This window comes from Coffea eugenioides, chromosome 5, assembly GCF_003713205.1.
Source record: "Coffea eugenioides isolate CCC68of chromosome 5, Ceug_1.0, whole genome shotgun sequence".
Lineage (NCBI taxonomy): Eukaryota > Viridiplantae > Streptophyta > Magnoliopsida > Gentianales > Rubiaceae > Coffea > Coffea eugenioides.
The window spans coordinates 40,302,812-40,319,357 of record NC_040039.1 but is presented as its reverse complement, the minus strand read 5'-3'; the positions used below and the strand labels follow the sequence as shown (position 1 = coordinate 40,319,357).

The 16,546-nt window shown below is 36.1% G+C and overlaps 3 protein-coding genes across 3 annotated transcripts; 2 read left to right on the top strand and 1 right to left on the bottom strand.

Moving 5' to 3' along the window:
• Window positions 1-629: 629 nt before the first annotated feature.
• LOC113771644 (protein FAR1-RELATED SEQUENCE 5-like) lies at window positions 630-3,379 on the bottom strand. Its single transcript, XM_027316215.1, has 2 exons — window positions 1,146-3,379; window positions 630-873 (listed from the first exon to the last, which is right to left on the bottom strand). Exons 1-2 carry the CDS (start codon window positions 3,377-3,379, stop codon window positions 630-632), a joined length of 2,478 nt encoding a protein of 825 aa, XP_027172016.1.
• A 2,897-nt stretch (window positions 3,380-6,276) lies between these two features.
• On the top strand, window positions 6,277-7,074 carry LOC113771643. Its single transcript, XM_027316214.1, has one exon. The coding sequence runs from the start codon at window positions 6,277-6,279 to the stop codon at window positions 7,072-7,074; it is 798 nt and encodes a 265-aa protein (XP_027172015.1).
• A 2,758-nt stretch (window positions 7,075-9,832) lies between these two features.
• LOC113772429 lies at window positions 9,833-11,128 on the top strand. The gene is made up of 4 exons (XM_027317021.1): window positions 9,833-9,917; window positions 10,086-10,190; window positions 10,286-10,393; window positions 10,500-11,128. The coding sequence occupies exons 2-4, from the start codon at window positions 10,086-10,088 to the stop codon at window positions 10,992-10,994; spliced, it is 708 nt and encodes a 235-aa protein (XP_027172822.1). The 5' UTR covers window positions 9,833-9,917; the 3' UTR covers window positions 10,995-11,128.
• Window positions 11,129-16,546: the final 5,418 nt, after the last annotated feature.

Below are 16,546 nucleotides of genomic sequence, written 5' to 3'. Positions count from 1 at the left end.
GTGCTTACGACGCAACCTTGACAGTCATGCATCTTGTGATCCTTCTGTGCATGACCCCTTCGGTGGAACTACAATGACTTACCCATCTACACCTAGCAACCTTGAATAATCTTCACCCCACCGATACATAACAAAACACAATCCCTAAAGCCCGTGTTGCTCTATAACCTGTCTGTCGTCACGGCTGCTACTTCCATGCACAACCATACCATCTCTTTCAACCTCTGCATTTCACACCTAGAAGAATATATAATAGGATTTACACACGCAACGGCAGTGAAATAAGAACAACAAAGCCATTTACCAACAGGTACTGCATCAGTACAATGACTGTTTACAACCTTTCAGTGGCTGTGGTGATAACAGCTTACAATGGCCCATGACACATTCAAACTTACATTATTTACACTTCAATGGTAACGGAATCAAATTTTTTTAAACAATATACCCAGCTTTCCCCGCATTCACGAATACCTTGTAGCCTTCTCATGCTCAAGACAAATTAATGCGAAGGAAAGATACAAACCCTTCCCCTTCTACAATTTCGTACTTGTTTCATGGAAAGACTACTCTTGCACCTCGACTCACCAAAACCTGCCTTATTTATTGCGTAACTGCAAACCGAAGCATCACAACAGTAGTGCCTCATCTTTCTCCTGGACTTCTTTGTTGGCCACCTGTGTCCCTTCCACCGCTACCGAATGGTTGTGGTACAAATGCTTGTCCTCTCCATTCGCCTGAGTCGCTGCAGCCCGTACCAATTTCAAATGATTTTTCCAGCGAGTCATCCAAACAGTTTTCCATATAATCATCATCAACTGCTGTGTTGTGCGAATTCTTTTTGTATGGGCATGTTCGTTGGTTGTGGCCTGCCTGCAATCTTCAACCCATATATCACATGTCAAATCATTTGTGACTGCAAGTAATCACGTTAACCGAGCACAGTGCTAACATTACACCACTTCAACTTTCTTGCATTGCCAATAACTTTGTATACTTTGTATGCACTTTTAATTATGTGTTTATTTACTACTGTTGTTAATAAGAACGAAAAATACCCACTTCTTCATTATTACCTTCGCTGTCCACTTCATGTATTTTATCAATTAACTACTGTATAACTACGTATGCAATTCCGATAGTACCTGCAATGACCACACTTTCTTTTCTTCTTTGCTTCTGCATGCTTGTGATCACCTTTACACCGGGACACCCTAGGATCTAACAGCCCGAATGTTCTTCTACTTCTATCGTTCCTCACTCTTGAATCCATTGCAAATCCATCTCCCCCATATCCCCTATCAATCCACTTCTCCTTTAGGTCCACAGAATGCTTGTCAAACATCTGTTGCAGGTCATTAAACGCATCATCCATGTAGGAGGCATAGTAACACATAGTATTACAGCTGGACTTTAAAGTGCCATATCTGGCCATTTGTGTCAGCTGTTCGTCTGCAACAAATTCTTTCATTCCATTATTACTACAGTGAACTCCCTTTGTCCACCGCTTCGAAATGCATGCTTCTGGGATCCTGTTCATTCCTTCTACCACCATCACGCGAAACATGTGAGCACAAGGAATCCCCTTTGACTCGAATTTCATGCAAGAGCAGATTAGCTTCTCCATTGACCTATCATAATCCACCCTCCAACTTATTTCGTGTCCACCATATTTCGAGTAATAATATGTACGATTCCCTCCATCCTCGCTCCAGCCCTCAGAAATTAGAAGTCCTTGCCTGTTCAAATGTTTCCTCACCATGAAGAACACATTCCTTGTAAACACCTCCGCTGCGCTCCCCTCTAATTCGGGCAGGATTGTGGTTAAGACTGGTTTTGTGTTTTCGCTTGTGTGAACTGCTTTGCTCTCGGTATGTCGAAGCCATGCTATTGCCAAATCAAAACTTCTAACGAATTCATATAGTCGCATTTTTTCATTCAAGTACTCGTTCAAAAAAGCATTCATTTTCTCACACCTTTGAGTACTTCTCATACCTGCAAAAAAATGACCGCGTAAATAGGCCTCTGCCCATAACCTTCTCCTACGGTACAACTTCTTCACCCACTCATTCTCTACCACCCCACATTCATTAACCAACCTAGCCCACCGATCCTCAAACTCAAGCGTGCTACACTTTCTCGCCATCAGGTTATAGAACCTGTTATTAAACTCCTCGCAGCGAATATTACTCCGTGCATTTCTATGCAAGTGCCACGAACATAGCCTGTGACAAGTATCCGGGAGAAGATTCTTTATGGCTCTTCTCATTGCACTGTCCCCATCTGTCATCACTGCTACTGGCTTTCTACCTTTCATAGCCTCTACAAATGTACTTAGCACCCATTCATATGTTTCAATCCTCTCATCTGATAGCAGTGCACAGCCAAAAACAGTACTGTTCAAATGGTTGTTTACCCCTGCAAGTACAACTAGTGGCTTGCGGTATTTATTTGTTTTGTATGTTGCATCAAACACCAATACATCTCCAAATACACTGAAGTCCGCACGAGATTTAGAATCTGCCCAAAACAACATTGCCAATCTTCCTTCGTTATCTACATGATATTTATAAAAGAACATGTCATCGGCATCCTTCTTCGCTGCCAAGAACCCAAGTGCCCCTTCTGCATCGCCATTAAAAATATCTTTTCTACGTTCCTCGTCCATTCGGTTATACAAATCCTTAATGCAAAATCCCACGTTACTATACCCTCCGGCTTTGATAACAAAATGTTTCATTATCTGGCATATTCTGGCCCCAACCAACTTTAGACTTTTTGCCTGCGCATATTCTGCATCGCTCACTTTTCTATGCGACCTAATGTGTTGCACACTTGCCTCTGATGCCAGCGGGTGATTGTGCTCCATAATGAAACGTGTCACCACATACTTTACCGATTCTATGTCATATTTCACGCGAAAGCAAGCCCCACACCCGGTTCTTGTGATTGGTTTTGCTTCTCTTTTCCGGTCTTCATAATTAAACCACTTTTCATTCCTGTAACCTTCACAGCAACATACCCATTTTCTAAATCTTGAAATGCCATCTGCATCTCGTTTGGCATTACTTTTACGAATCCCAAATCCGCTTAGTTTCGCATACAAATTATAGAATTCCCCAGCTTCTTCTTCCGTGTCAAATGTTAATTTCATTACGTCATCCACGCCTATTGCGCCCACCAATTCATCTGCCTCCTCATCTTCGTGTCCTCCTATTGAACCACCGCTTTCTTCAATGAATGTGTCTCGGTCACACTCAGGTTCTTGGTTAAGGTCAAATGACCTTAACCTGCCGCAAACATCCAACGCCATTTGATTAATTCTCTGTTTCCTGCACCATGTCATGAGTTGAGTTTTAAGCGCCCCATCCTGCCCCATAGTTACAACCCCTGTGTGGTTGTTCAATGTTTTTTCTAACCATGGTCGCTTAACATTTTCTTTTCAGCCTCCCCATATGCTTTCTAACATAAATACTGCTCGTCTACTAATGGAACAAAACATATATACACGATCATTTCAGTTAACAAACCATACTTTACCTCACAACTTTCACAAAATGCACCCGATAAACATTACTCTAACATTCATATACACAGTTTTTATAAGTGTGGCTGATGCAATTATATCAACCTTTACCATAAAATACCACTATCGACATGCATTTTCATTAACACCCACAAACTCAACCTCTACTGTGTGTTTCTTTAATTCTTTTCACATAAGCATTCGCAATGCAGTATGGGGGCCATCATCCATGTCCACACGGCCATCCAAATCACTCTGTTTTAAGACTTTAGTCCTGTTACAACGTCTTCTTCACGTCTTCACTCATTTCTGCTTAATTTCCTTTACACAATTTAATACAAATTAGAGGACCAACATTTCTTACGTACGTACACAAAGCTCGGTGCACAAACAAACTACGATAATATCCCGGTTTCGTTTCATCTTTGTTCGAAGACGCAGGGTCTTACACCCCGTATTTCGTATTCCTTATTCCTCTATCATTGCCTCTTACAAGAACTGTAGAAATCACCCTACTAGACGTACTTTACTCGTTATTCTAATCCATTTTTCAAAGTTGTGGACAAAAGTACTCACCTTTGATTTCTCTGCTTCTGTTCCACGCCGCTGCAGTCTGTCACCACAGCTTCGGAAGGGCCTTCCTCAGATGTATCTACCGTCACCGCCTGCGCCTGAATTTACGCCAGTAGACACCACCTCTTTACCAAATTTTTGCCTACCATTCCGACCTCGCCACCTGTCTTCAAACACACGCATCACCGCGGGCCCCAACATGGCTCTGTGTTTAGTACCTAATATGCTTCCTCTTCGGTGGCCCCACCATGGCTTTGTTTAGTACCGCTTACGCTTCGTCTTCGGTGTTTTATACAACAGAACCGACACCGGCGTGTTAATTTTTATGCTTTCCGATAAATTATTTTTTTTTCAAGGAAATTGGGTTCTCCTAACTGTCTGATGGACGAAAGCCGTAAAGAGCTGGTCGTTTATAAGACAACCGTTTTAACTACATTTTATCCCATAACCCAACATTTGTATTTAAGGCACGTTGGGTACTCTGTCATTGTAATGGTTGAAAGGCACAAAGAGCTGGTCTTTTACTCACCAACGGGTTTAATTGCATTTCATCCGATAAATCAGTCTGTCTTTATGGCACCTTGGGTATTATGTTGTTGTAACGGAAAAAAGCCAAGGGGAGATGAAACTTTTGAACTGAGACACACGTTTGAATATAATAATGGTCCTCAAAATGGATTTAATCTTTAGTTGTAGTCCAGGAAAGCCGTAAAGGGTTGGCTGTTTATTCAAAAATGCATTTAAATATGATATTCCGTTGTTAAAATGCATTTAAAATGCAATCGCTAACATTTGTATTCAACGAAAATGGGTTATTCCGTTGTTATTATGGACGAAAGAGTTGAAAATTGGGGTTGTTTTAATAAAGTTACGGGTTTATTTTTACTCCTTAGCCCATTATATTTATGTTAATTCCGTTTCACCCCAATGCATTTCCAGCTTATGCAGTACGCTACATTTCCAATGTCCAAACCGCGGTTATAGGTCATCACTTCCTTTTCTGGAATTATTCCCTTTCGGGTCCGTACTTGTCAGCCTGCAACGTGGAGGCTTCTTTGCCATATTATCTGCTTTCCACACGTATCTTCCAACTTTGTGAATGCACTACAGAAATTACCATAGATAGTAAGAGAGGCATCAGACTTAATACAGCTTTTACTACTTTCTCTCTCTTGTTTTGTCTCGTCCTCCTTTCTCTCATTTCTCCTTCTCCTTTCCCAAATCTTCCCTCCCCCTTCACTACCCATCTCTGCATCTCACGAACTCGAACCCAGGGGTTTGACAGAATGTTATAGATGACTGGACGCTGATAAGAATTAAATTCTATCTAGTTTCCAAATTAAATTGTGATTTTTTAATATTCAAAATAAGTTTTCATTTCCATTATGCCCTGAAAAATGCAAGTGCCAAAATGGCAGGTCAGGGAATGCGGAATAGTACTCAAATTTGATGCAGTCAACCATTCTGTTAAGTTCATTGAAAAAGGGTACGAAAACTACTTTTGTCAGATGTCTTCCAAATACATTCTCCTCCTCTCCTTGTCCAATTAACAATGATGCTGTAGAGAAGGGCACTTACTGATCAGGTAGCAGCTTGGTGAAGAAATAAAAGTTCCACTAGCCTGGTCACCAAATTGTCCTAAGCTCTCAATCTTGCTTCTTCATTTTCCCTGGATAGAAAGAATTCCAGATTCATTCTTTATGCATATGTCTAGACTTAAGGTTTTGGATCTAAGTAATTCTGAATTAATAAAGAAGTTGCCTAATTGTGTTTTAGACATGGTAAGTCTCACTGTATTAGCGTTGAGAGGCTGTCAAGGACTCGACTCTTTGCCACCACTGAATTGAGGGAAATGGACCTATCTTGGACAGATATTCAGGATTTACCTCAAGGTTTGGAGTCATTAATCAACCTTGAATGGCTTAACTTGAACGCCTGTTCATCTTTAATACAAAAGATAATACCAAAAGAAACATTTACCCAATTTCACCATCTTCAATTGCTAGTATTGCCAAGCTATGGTAGAGTACAATTTAATGATGCAGAAGTGTTGAACCAATTAGAAATTTTCACTGGCTGTTTGCCTTTTACAATCTTCTATAAAATCTCTAGGTGGCCAAAATACTATCATGTTTATATCAGTGACTTCCTGCTTGGGAAGCGGTTTAATGACATAAATGAATTTGACAATGATATTTGGTATCACAAAGAACTATTTTTTCCATCTGTGTGACTTGGGGAGAGGACCGAACTATCCTGTGCTATTGCTGCCAAATGATATGAAACGTCTAATACTCAAGGAATGTGTCGGCAGGGGCATAAGGTGCTTGTCAGATGTTTTAAAGAATATTATAAGTTTAAATGACTTGTCTTATTTGGAGATTAGTGGTTTGGATGGAATAGAGTTCCTCTTGCAATTTTCCTTCGCTCCTACTCCATGTGATCAGCTGGAAGTCTCGTCTTTTAGTCCATTGCGAAATCTGCAAGCCCTAATGCTCAACAATTTACCAAATTTGGTTGGTCTCTTTTACAGGAAAATAGAAGCATGTCTTCTTCCTCTTGGCATTTTTTCTTCCCTTACAAAGTTGTGGATTTCTTATTGTCACAACATGAAGCAACTATTCACAATTCAATTGCTGCAGAACCTTCAAAATCTTGAAGATTTAGAAATCAGGAATTGTGAAGGATTGAAGCAGATAGCAACAGATGACAATGGAGTGGGAAAAGGAGGAAAAGAAGGCATCCAATTGACTTCAAGTGAAGCCACCACCACTATCATCCTTCCAAAATTAAGGAGGTTGCATCTGACTTGGTTGCCACAGCTGAAGAACATTTGCACGGCAGCCATGATCTGCGATTCAATCACGGAGATTGAAATGTTTGGTTGTCCAAAGGTAGAGGCTGCCTTTGTTTCTTCTCACCATCAACGGACTACCATCTGTTCCCAGTACTCTTCACAAAATCAGGGGAGATAAAGAATGGTGGGAATCATTAGAATGGGACAATTCCTACACCAAAAATGCCCTTGACCCATTTTTTACTACAACAGATCGTCGACAGGATCTGATGATCATGTACGTCTTTTGTCCCCTTCCTCTAATGTTACCTAGTATCCCTTTTCTTTGACCTTTTTCCCCAAAATGATCTGCTTCTCCACTTGCATAGAATTTGATATTGCATAGGAATCAATATTAAGTCTTTCTGTGTTGAGCTTAATTTTTTCTTTGTCAACTACCTTTGTGGCAGTGTAGAGTTGCCAACACCCTTTCTTCAATTAATTTGCGTAATTTACTACATATAATGTTCTCTCCCTCCCCCCCCCCCCCTCTTTTTTTGAGTTTGTCTGATGGGAAAATGGATTTAAGTGCTTTATTTTCTCTATCTGTCTTTATTCTTGTTTATTTTGGAGTTCAATGTCATCATAAATTTTCTCTATTTTTTTTTCCATTTTATGCTGTTGAATGTTCTCTGTCTATCCCTTTTTTCTAGAGTGGCTCAAGTTCTGCTCTACTGACTTCCTTTTCGATGGTACCAAATTGCCAACTGCACCTTTTCTTATAGTCAATCTGATGTTATCTACTGCGTACAGCATTTTAATTTTTTTTTTCAAATTTTTCTTATGTCTGAAATTTAAATTTTTTTTTTTTTTTTGCTCTCTCTGCATCTCTTCTTCTTCATTTCTAGATTCAGTGTCTGTATTAATTTATTCTATGAATGATCTGAACTCTATGTTATTTTCTTTTTCTTTCATTTCCTGCTCTTGAATGTTGTCTTGTTTTTCCCCTTTTCTGAAGAGGCGTTGCAGATAAAGCTGTAGGGCATATATATTTGCAAATGTTTAAATTCCAAATTTCATATTGAGACCATAATAAGTTGGAAGGAAGTAGAATTGCAAAGTAACTTACATGATTGCACTTTGCTTTAGTATCATAATAAGTTCTGTTTGTCAATAATTCTCAGGTTAAGCAAGCCTGTGAGTGCTGTGCCTGTGAGTCGTCACTCCTCTCATTTTGCTAACAAATACAGTCCTTTCAAAGAAAACAAACGGGTGTTAACGCAGATAAAAGTAAGATCACTTCTTTTCAATGTGTTATTAACGCAGTTCTGCAGAACTGAAATAGTCGATTAAACTCAGAGATACAGATACCATACAGTTTAGCTACCATGCTCGAGAATACTAAATATATCATTCAAAAGACAGTGCAAGAAAACCCCCAGAAATGCAGATTTGCAACAAATAAACAAAGGATTCAATGAGTGCAGTGCTCGCAGATATCAAGCAGCAGTAGTTGAAGAAGAACCATTATTCGCACAACTTCTCTCATTCCTCAAGTTTTGTGAATTGATTCATCCCAAAACATGAAACATAAAATGCCTCCTAAAAATTTGACTACTTGAACAAAAACAAGTGAACAAATAACCTGTCAAATTATTGAGTAAACTAAGGTTCTGAAAATGGCACAAGCTGCAATTATATTTAATTTGATGAAAGATTCAAACTTGAAATTTGTTTTATGGAAAAGATGGAAAAGGCCAGCAACTTTTATGAGGGGAAAAACCAAATAATAAAGGCATTGTTTGAAGTTATGGATTTTAATGTGGTGAGATTACGCCTTGGACGAGACATTCTTTCTAAAAAATACCTCCTGATAAATGGCTTTTTTTATAGCTCACTTGGAACTCGGCAAGACAAAAGGATATGAAAGAAAAGATTTCAAAAAGAAGATGCTTTGTGATGATTGTGAGCCCTCCCAAAAAAAAAAATCCCTTTACAAAGTTTGAAATTAGGGAGAAACATTATATGACGCTCTAATATACTTGACATCCTGAAAAGGATCGAATTATTTTCAATCAATAAAAATGCAAGACCAACTTTTTTTTTTTTTTTTTTTTTGAAATATGGTTGGAGTTTAATAGTCGCCTACTCTTTTTAATAGACGCCTACTACTTTATAATAGACAATAAAGTAGAGTACGAGATAAATGAAAGGCCTTACCTCCGGAATAAGTACAATGTCGAATAAGGCGCGTTTTTTCTCAAAAAAAAAAAGAAAAGAAAAAAAAAGGTGGGTTTCAGAGGCTTCTGGGCCTTGCCGCAAGAAACTTAACTTCGAGGGTGAAAAACTGTAAGGGGATGGCATTTGTAAGGACCCCATCGATTCTTGGTCCAGTTTGTGGACTTGTGGGCTATTGGGCAATTGCTGAAATTAAAGAATCTTGTGAGCTATATGAATGAAAGAAATATTTTGTTCCACAATACCCCAATCACGTGCAGCTGGCAAATCTATCAATTGCGTCTTATTGAAACTCATATTTGACCATTTTTACTTGTACATCTTGGGTTCACTTGAAATATGATCATCAAAAATGGAAAAAACAAATCACTTTTGTTGTTTCATTGAATCAATATAGAAAAAGAGCACTATCTAATTAATTGGAATTGATATCTATGATATTCCAAGATTCTCAACCATATTTCAAGTAGTAGCAGATTTCAATCCAAAGCAGAAGGATCTTGCTAGGAATACCGCAACTTTAATCTGGACTTCTAATTAATCTTATTGTTAATTAATTGATTTATCGGCTGGACAATCTTAGCAATTTTATACCAGGTTTCTAACCAGTTACCAAGTTTCTTCCCATGACTTTCCTACTAGGTTTCCGTGATTTTCATCGTCAATCTCAACGTCTAAAAAGAGGTTGCTTCTTCCTCTATTAACCCACCTTTCCCTCTTGTCCATCTGCAGTTCTTCTCGTCCTTGTGACGATTCTCATCGTATTAGCTTTAAGATATATTTCATTCTCAAGAAATCTTTAAGGTACATTTCATTCTTCAGAGACCTTTCCTGTTGAAGTTTAAAGATACAATTTATTTGACACACATAATCTAGCAACAAAGCACGAGATTTGCAGGGGGAGTGGGCGCATTTTGTTTCATCAATTATTGCTGTTGTAAAATCTAACATTCTTTGGTCTCTTTTTATCAGATGACAGATGCAGTTTGGAAGGCCGTCCATATGGAAATCATTGTGCATATCATTGGGAACGCTATAGCTAAAATGATACTACTGCTTGGCAAGTTCATAGAGAAGGTCGAGGACATAGCAGTTGAGAGGGGAGCATTTTGTTTCATGAATTCTTTATGTTGTAAAAACTAACATATTCTCTTTTGGTCTATTTTTATTAGATGGATGCAAGTTTGAAGGCCATGGATGTGGTGATGCAAATCATTTTTAATATCAGTGGGAAGGCTATAACTGAAATGATACCACAGCTTGGCAAGTTCACAGAGAAGGTGGAGGACATAGCAGTTGAGAGGAGGGGGCAGCGCATTTCGTTTCATCAATTCTTTTTGTTGTAAAAACTAACAGTAACATTCCTTGTTTGTTCTTTTTTATTAGATTTTGGACGCAAGTTTAAAGGCCATGGCTATGGTGATGCAAATCATTATGACTATCGTTACGAAGACTACAGCTGATATGTATCGACTGCTTGGCAAGTTCAGTGAGAAGGTGGAGGGCATAGCATTTGAAAGGGCTGCAAATCTATCAGTGGACGCAGGGACGAGTTACTTGGGCTTGGGATCTGATATGCAATTGCTGTCCAGGAATCTGAACGCACTGAGGAGCAGAGCATCTGACATAAATGAGGCTGTGGAGAGAGCCGAGTTGTCCGGACGACAGAAGGGGAAAACTGAGGTCAAACATTGGCTGGAGGAAGTAGAAACATTATTAGATAATGATTTCATTGCATTACAGAGAAGGGAACAACAGGGGGGGATTTTGAACCGTTTGTTGATTGGAGGCCATGCCAGAAAGATGAAAAATCAGGCGGATGAATTAACTGATCAAAGCCGGCATTTTAATGGACTTCTGCTTGAAAAAACAGGAGAATGAAAGCCCGGAAAATCAGGAGAAGTTGGAGAAACTTCTATTGATGATAAAATTAATGGGACTGTTATTTGGATGAACATCCAAGTAGGGTTAGATCTCCTTCAAGAGATATGCAGATTTTTTTTTTTTTTTGGTTACTTTTGTCTTTTGATGACTCTGTGAAAGCTTCAGCAAGAGGAAAGAGTTGAGGTGAAACCTGAGACATAAAATTAAATGAAACAGTTAACTTCATTCATGAAAATCTTTTTAGTCTTTGATTGGTAATAATTAGTATCAATGTTATTTGTTTTCTTCTTTTTATGATTGTTTACTGGTATGCTCTAGTAAATTAAAAAAAAAAAGAGGATAATTACTTCACCAAAATTTTGCTATGGGGTTGTAAGATAAATATGCACCTCTATCTATGTAGTGGTTGAAGGTGTGAATGTTGTATTTTATCAAAAGACGTCTTGTTTGGATTGTCATTTGTTTTTTCAAAAAAAAATTATATTTTTTATGAGCACATTTATTAATTATTTTTTTTATTTTATATATATCAAATTCTTACAATATATTTTTCTACAAAAATTTCAGAAAATAGCAATTCAAATTTTATATTTTTTCCCAGGAAATTGGTGTATGTGAGGTGAGGAAACTTTAATGGTATGAAGTAAAAACCATAGAAGAGTACTGGAACTTTAAGTGAAAAAATTAAAGACATGTCCATGTCTTATTTGTTCGAGTAAGAAAATTTTGCAGATCAATTTTAGAATACTAACCCTATTTGTTAGTTTTATTGCTACACCGAACTATTTAGAGGTAAATGCTTTACTCAATTTCCAGTTCGGCATTTTCTAAAAGCCTTCCTCGCAATTTCCTGGAAGTTTCCTTTAGTCGTTGTTGTCAACAACGGCCAAGTCATTCCATTCCGGCGGTGCTGAGCCTCTACTATTTGGATGGCCTATTTTTGGCCTGTTTTAACCAAAAATAAAAAAAAAACTTGTTTAAAATATCAACCATGCTAATATTTTAAAGCATCCAAAAGTTTTCAAAAATACAAAAAAAAAAAAAAAATGCACATTAAGTAGGATACTGGTGGTGTGTGGTAAAGACTGCCATTTGTGGGTGGCGGGTGAGGGGGGAAACATCAGTATTTTTTTTCTAATATCGACATAAAATAACTTAGTTTGGTACAACAAACTATGTAAAAAACACTCAAAAAACATATTATCCAAGTGAACCCTAAATAACTTCGCTCTCGAAATTTTATGAAGTTTCCTTGCTACTTTCCTTGAATTTCATTCTAGCCAAAGTCAACGGCCAAGTACTCTTCCCTTTATTATTACTACTCCTCTGCTAATAGCGCAATAGATATTAGCGGAATTGGGGCAAATACGGTTGTCTTTTTATCCAGCTTTTAACATTTATTATACTAGTATTTTGACCACGGGATTATATTTCAAATCAAAATAATATTGTATATATTTATATATTGTGATACAGAATAATATATATATATGAAGTATATGCTTAACATGTTGAAAAAAATTAATTTATAATAATTTACATGATAGAGGAATTGTTAACGAATTTAAGGAGAGGGTTAGGTTGGGTGGTAAGATGAGTAGAGTTTTCTAAAAAAAAAAAATCAATTTATCAGTATTTGACAAAACATATTATGTTATACTCATATATCAAAACTTATAATATAAAAAAACAAATTATAACCAATTTATTTTCTTCCATTTTTAGAAAAAAATCTTTCTCCTGTCTTGTACCGCTAAAATTGTTGGTTGTATTTAGATTAGCATTTTTCATAAATTTTAATGTAAATTGAAAAAAAAAACTCTATAATATATGTTTTTAGAGTTCTCAAAATTATTAAAAATCACCATTATTTTCCTCTTCTCTTATCCGCCAGCTAATCATGAGATGCCTCATATGACTTTCGTATCTTCTGTCATGATATCACTCTCTCTATTATTATTTTTTTTATCATCTCTATCATATCCCTGCAATCCCCTTTCTTCTTCTCTCCCTTTTCTATCCATTCTTATAATCCATATTTCTTCTTCAACCTTTCTTGTCACTTTTCAACTCTTCACCATTTCCTTCTTTCCCTCCTCCCTCCATACCCAACCTCTGAATTCAGATCTCTGCAACCCAATATATTTAACTTTACCTACTATAATGAAAATATAAAATTGAAATTGATTGCAATGGTTACAATTATTAGTATCTAAAATGGAAATGAAAAACTGATAATATCTATAATATCCTGAAGTACTACAATCAATATATAGATATATATATATATATAACATAGCAAATACATATTTACATATGAAGACAGCAATAAGAATACATAAAATAATTAATGATACCAAAAGTTATCCTTAGTGTTTAGGTTTTGCACTCTTATTCAAATCTAATCAGGCTCAAATTTGGGCAAAAAATATACAAATTAAGTAGTATTTTAGGGTCGAATGTTCTATATTTTTCTCTTAAACTATAATGTTACTTTTTTAAAAGTTTTTGGTAGAATTGGTGTTGTTATTATCATTATTTTTTTTATCAAAAATGAATATTTCAAAAAAAAATTTCCACATTAAAAGGCCAATAGTACTTTGTTTTTTATTTAGTGATTTCATAATTTAGATTTCATGAATGATACCATTCTTGATTTTTTAAATCCACGACATTATTTCCTTTTTGTTTTCTATTTAATTTTGCTCTTTTACTTAGAATTACTAAGTTAAAAGATAAAAATTATCATTTACTTTTTTACTTTTACTATGTTTGGTAATGTTTTCTCTTTATTTACCCTTCCACTAATAAATTTCAAACCAAATTCCTATATAAGTGGAGTCACTTCTTACTTATTTAAATTAGAAAGGCATGGAAGTCACTTCTTACTTAGGAAAATGTTATTTGCACTTCATTTTTTATTATTTACAATTCCACCATTTGTTTTATTATATAGTCTAATTAATGAAAACTATATGATTAAAATGATTATTGAAGTGTGAATAACAAAAATGGAGTGTAAATAATCTTACTTATTTAAATTAATAAGAAAGTATGAAAGGATGTTATATTTGTTATATCTTGTTATGGTCTTATAGAAGTTTTAATTGGAGTAGAATCATAAATAACGCAAGACAATCGGAAACGTGATGGGTTGGAGGTCAAATAGGATAACATGTACATTAACTAACAATTTGAAATGAAATGATTTTAAAAAATAACCAACAATTTCAAATGTGAAAAGTAGATGTGGAAGTTAAGAAAAATATATTTTATAAATTAAATTAAATGTGAAATGTTAGAAAAATAGAATTGGTAGTGGGAAGATGTATGGAGGTTTGTTACTAAAAATCCCTTCTCAAATTTATATAGATATAGATTTGTTATATTATTTGCTATACAATCATAATATGTTGTTAATACTTTGGAAAAAAGTTAGTGTACATAAATAACGTATTGCACATACACATTCGTATACTGAATACGATGTCCCGCTTTTGTTATCCATCCGTTCACACGGAAGTGAAGACTTTTGAGAATAGATGCTAGAGCCAAGGAGTTAGTCGGCAAAAGGCGGGCCATTGTTTCATTTTGCACATCTTTTCCCTCTGCATGAACCGATCCGAATCCTTAGTCGCGAAGGAATTCATTATTCATTTTTGGACAAATTACATTTTATCCCTTTTATAATTTAGTATTTTTTTTTAAACATAATCCTCCTATAGTTTCAAAAGTTATGCGGAATTTCTTTATGATTTGGATTAAAATATCAAAATGACGGAAATGATCATTCGTAACGAAACTTTTATAAATGTCGAAATTATACTTATTTAAATGAAAGTGTCAAAGTGCCCACTTTTTGCACCTAATTCGGACTCTGCACACCACAACAAAGTTAGTTTGAGCCTAATCCAGGTTTTGTTTGTTCAAATCTCAAGTAGTTTTAGATCCCTTCCGGATTCAAGGGACGCGTTTGGGCTGCAATTTAAATCAATATTGAAAAAAAAAAATTTTAGATGGCTATGATTAGCATTAGTTACCTACTTCCTGAGAGCATTTATAGTCATCTCAACGAATGGAGCATTTTTTTGGGTAAAGAAAAGCCAAAGATTGGTATTGATTGAACAGAGCTAGGGAAGTATAAATTTCAGACAATATGACCCTCAGGAAATATTTGATTCTTGTTCCACTAACTTCTGTTGAAACTTAAAGAAAATAGCTGCATGAAAATGAGATTCTCATTGTGGATCTGTTCACACGAGGGAGGTTATAGAAGTTAGGAATCACATTACGAAATCAAAGCAGGCAGCACAATCTAGTGCTTGGCAAGTGGTAAAGCACTCTCTGCTTTCGCAACAAAGACGTGTTATTCAGTTAATAACAGTTCAGTAATATTTCTGGTGAATTGTGACCATAGTCCTCGACCATTACAAGGGCATGGTAACGCTCCAAAAGGTTGCAGTACCCAGTCTTATTGCAGTCCAATCCCATAAACATTATTGGGATGTTATAGATAAATGGACATCCCAGAGCTGACAAGAATTCAATTGATTAGCGTTTCCAGTATAATTGTGAATTGGTGATCAAAAGAAGCCCTTCATTTCCATTATGCTCTGAAAAATGTAACAGATGAGGAAGTAGGAACTAGTAATCAATTTTTGATACCGCAACCATTCTTTTGAATTGAAAAAGGGGTCAAAAACAAATTTTTTATTGTCAGGTATCTTCCAAAGACTTTCTCGCTATTAAGTGTTCGTTTACAATGACAAGGGATAAGTGTTCGTTTACAATGACAAGGGAGCCGTGGCTATTAATCAGGAGAATTGGGACAAATGAAGCTGTGCTTGTTAATCAGGAAAAACCGCAATTGATGATTGTTGGACGCTGTTGGGCCTTCCCAACCCAAAAGCTAACTCAAGGGCTGAGATTTTCTCTCACATTTATGACCAAGCAGCCACTCTTTCCACAATCAATGTAGAATAAACTCAACAATAATAAAATTAATACATATTTGATGAATTTTGAAGTAAAATCAGAGGAATAAGCAAAATTTGTCCTCCTACATGTTTCAGTAATACTATTTTTCTACATCAGGCTCAAGAGAGAGTCACAGACATGCACCTATATTTTTGTCAAAATAACAAAAAGCAAAAAGCAAAATGGTTATGCACATGTATCTATATGTAATAGTTGAAAGGTTGAACCTGGTATTTACAAGAAAAGTTGGACGTGAGGATATTAACTGTCAAGTTTTGAGTCTTGATTAAAGTAGCAACTGCATTATAAAAAGACAAAAGGAAAAAAATTAGAATCATACTTTTCCAATAACTTGGCATAAAACAGGTAAGGAAACCTTGACTATTAATGGATACCTTACAAATATTATTATTTTTTTAAAATTCAAAGGAAGACACTAAATCCTATAAAGAGGAAGAAGGCAGGAGAGAAAGGGGAGCCTAAGAAAATTTTCAATCCAACCTTTAACCATTCATTACCTGACTAATGTTTCTACCAGATAAACTTAGTTTTAGGGACACAAACACAAGTGT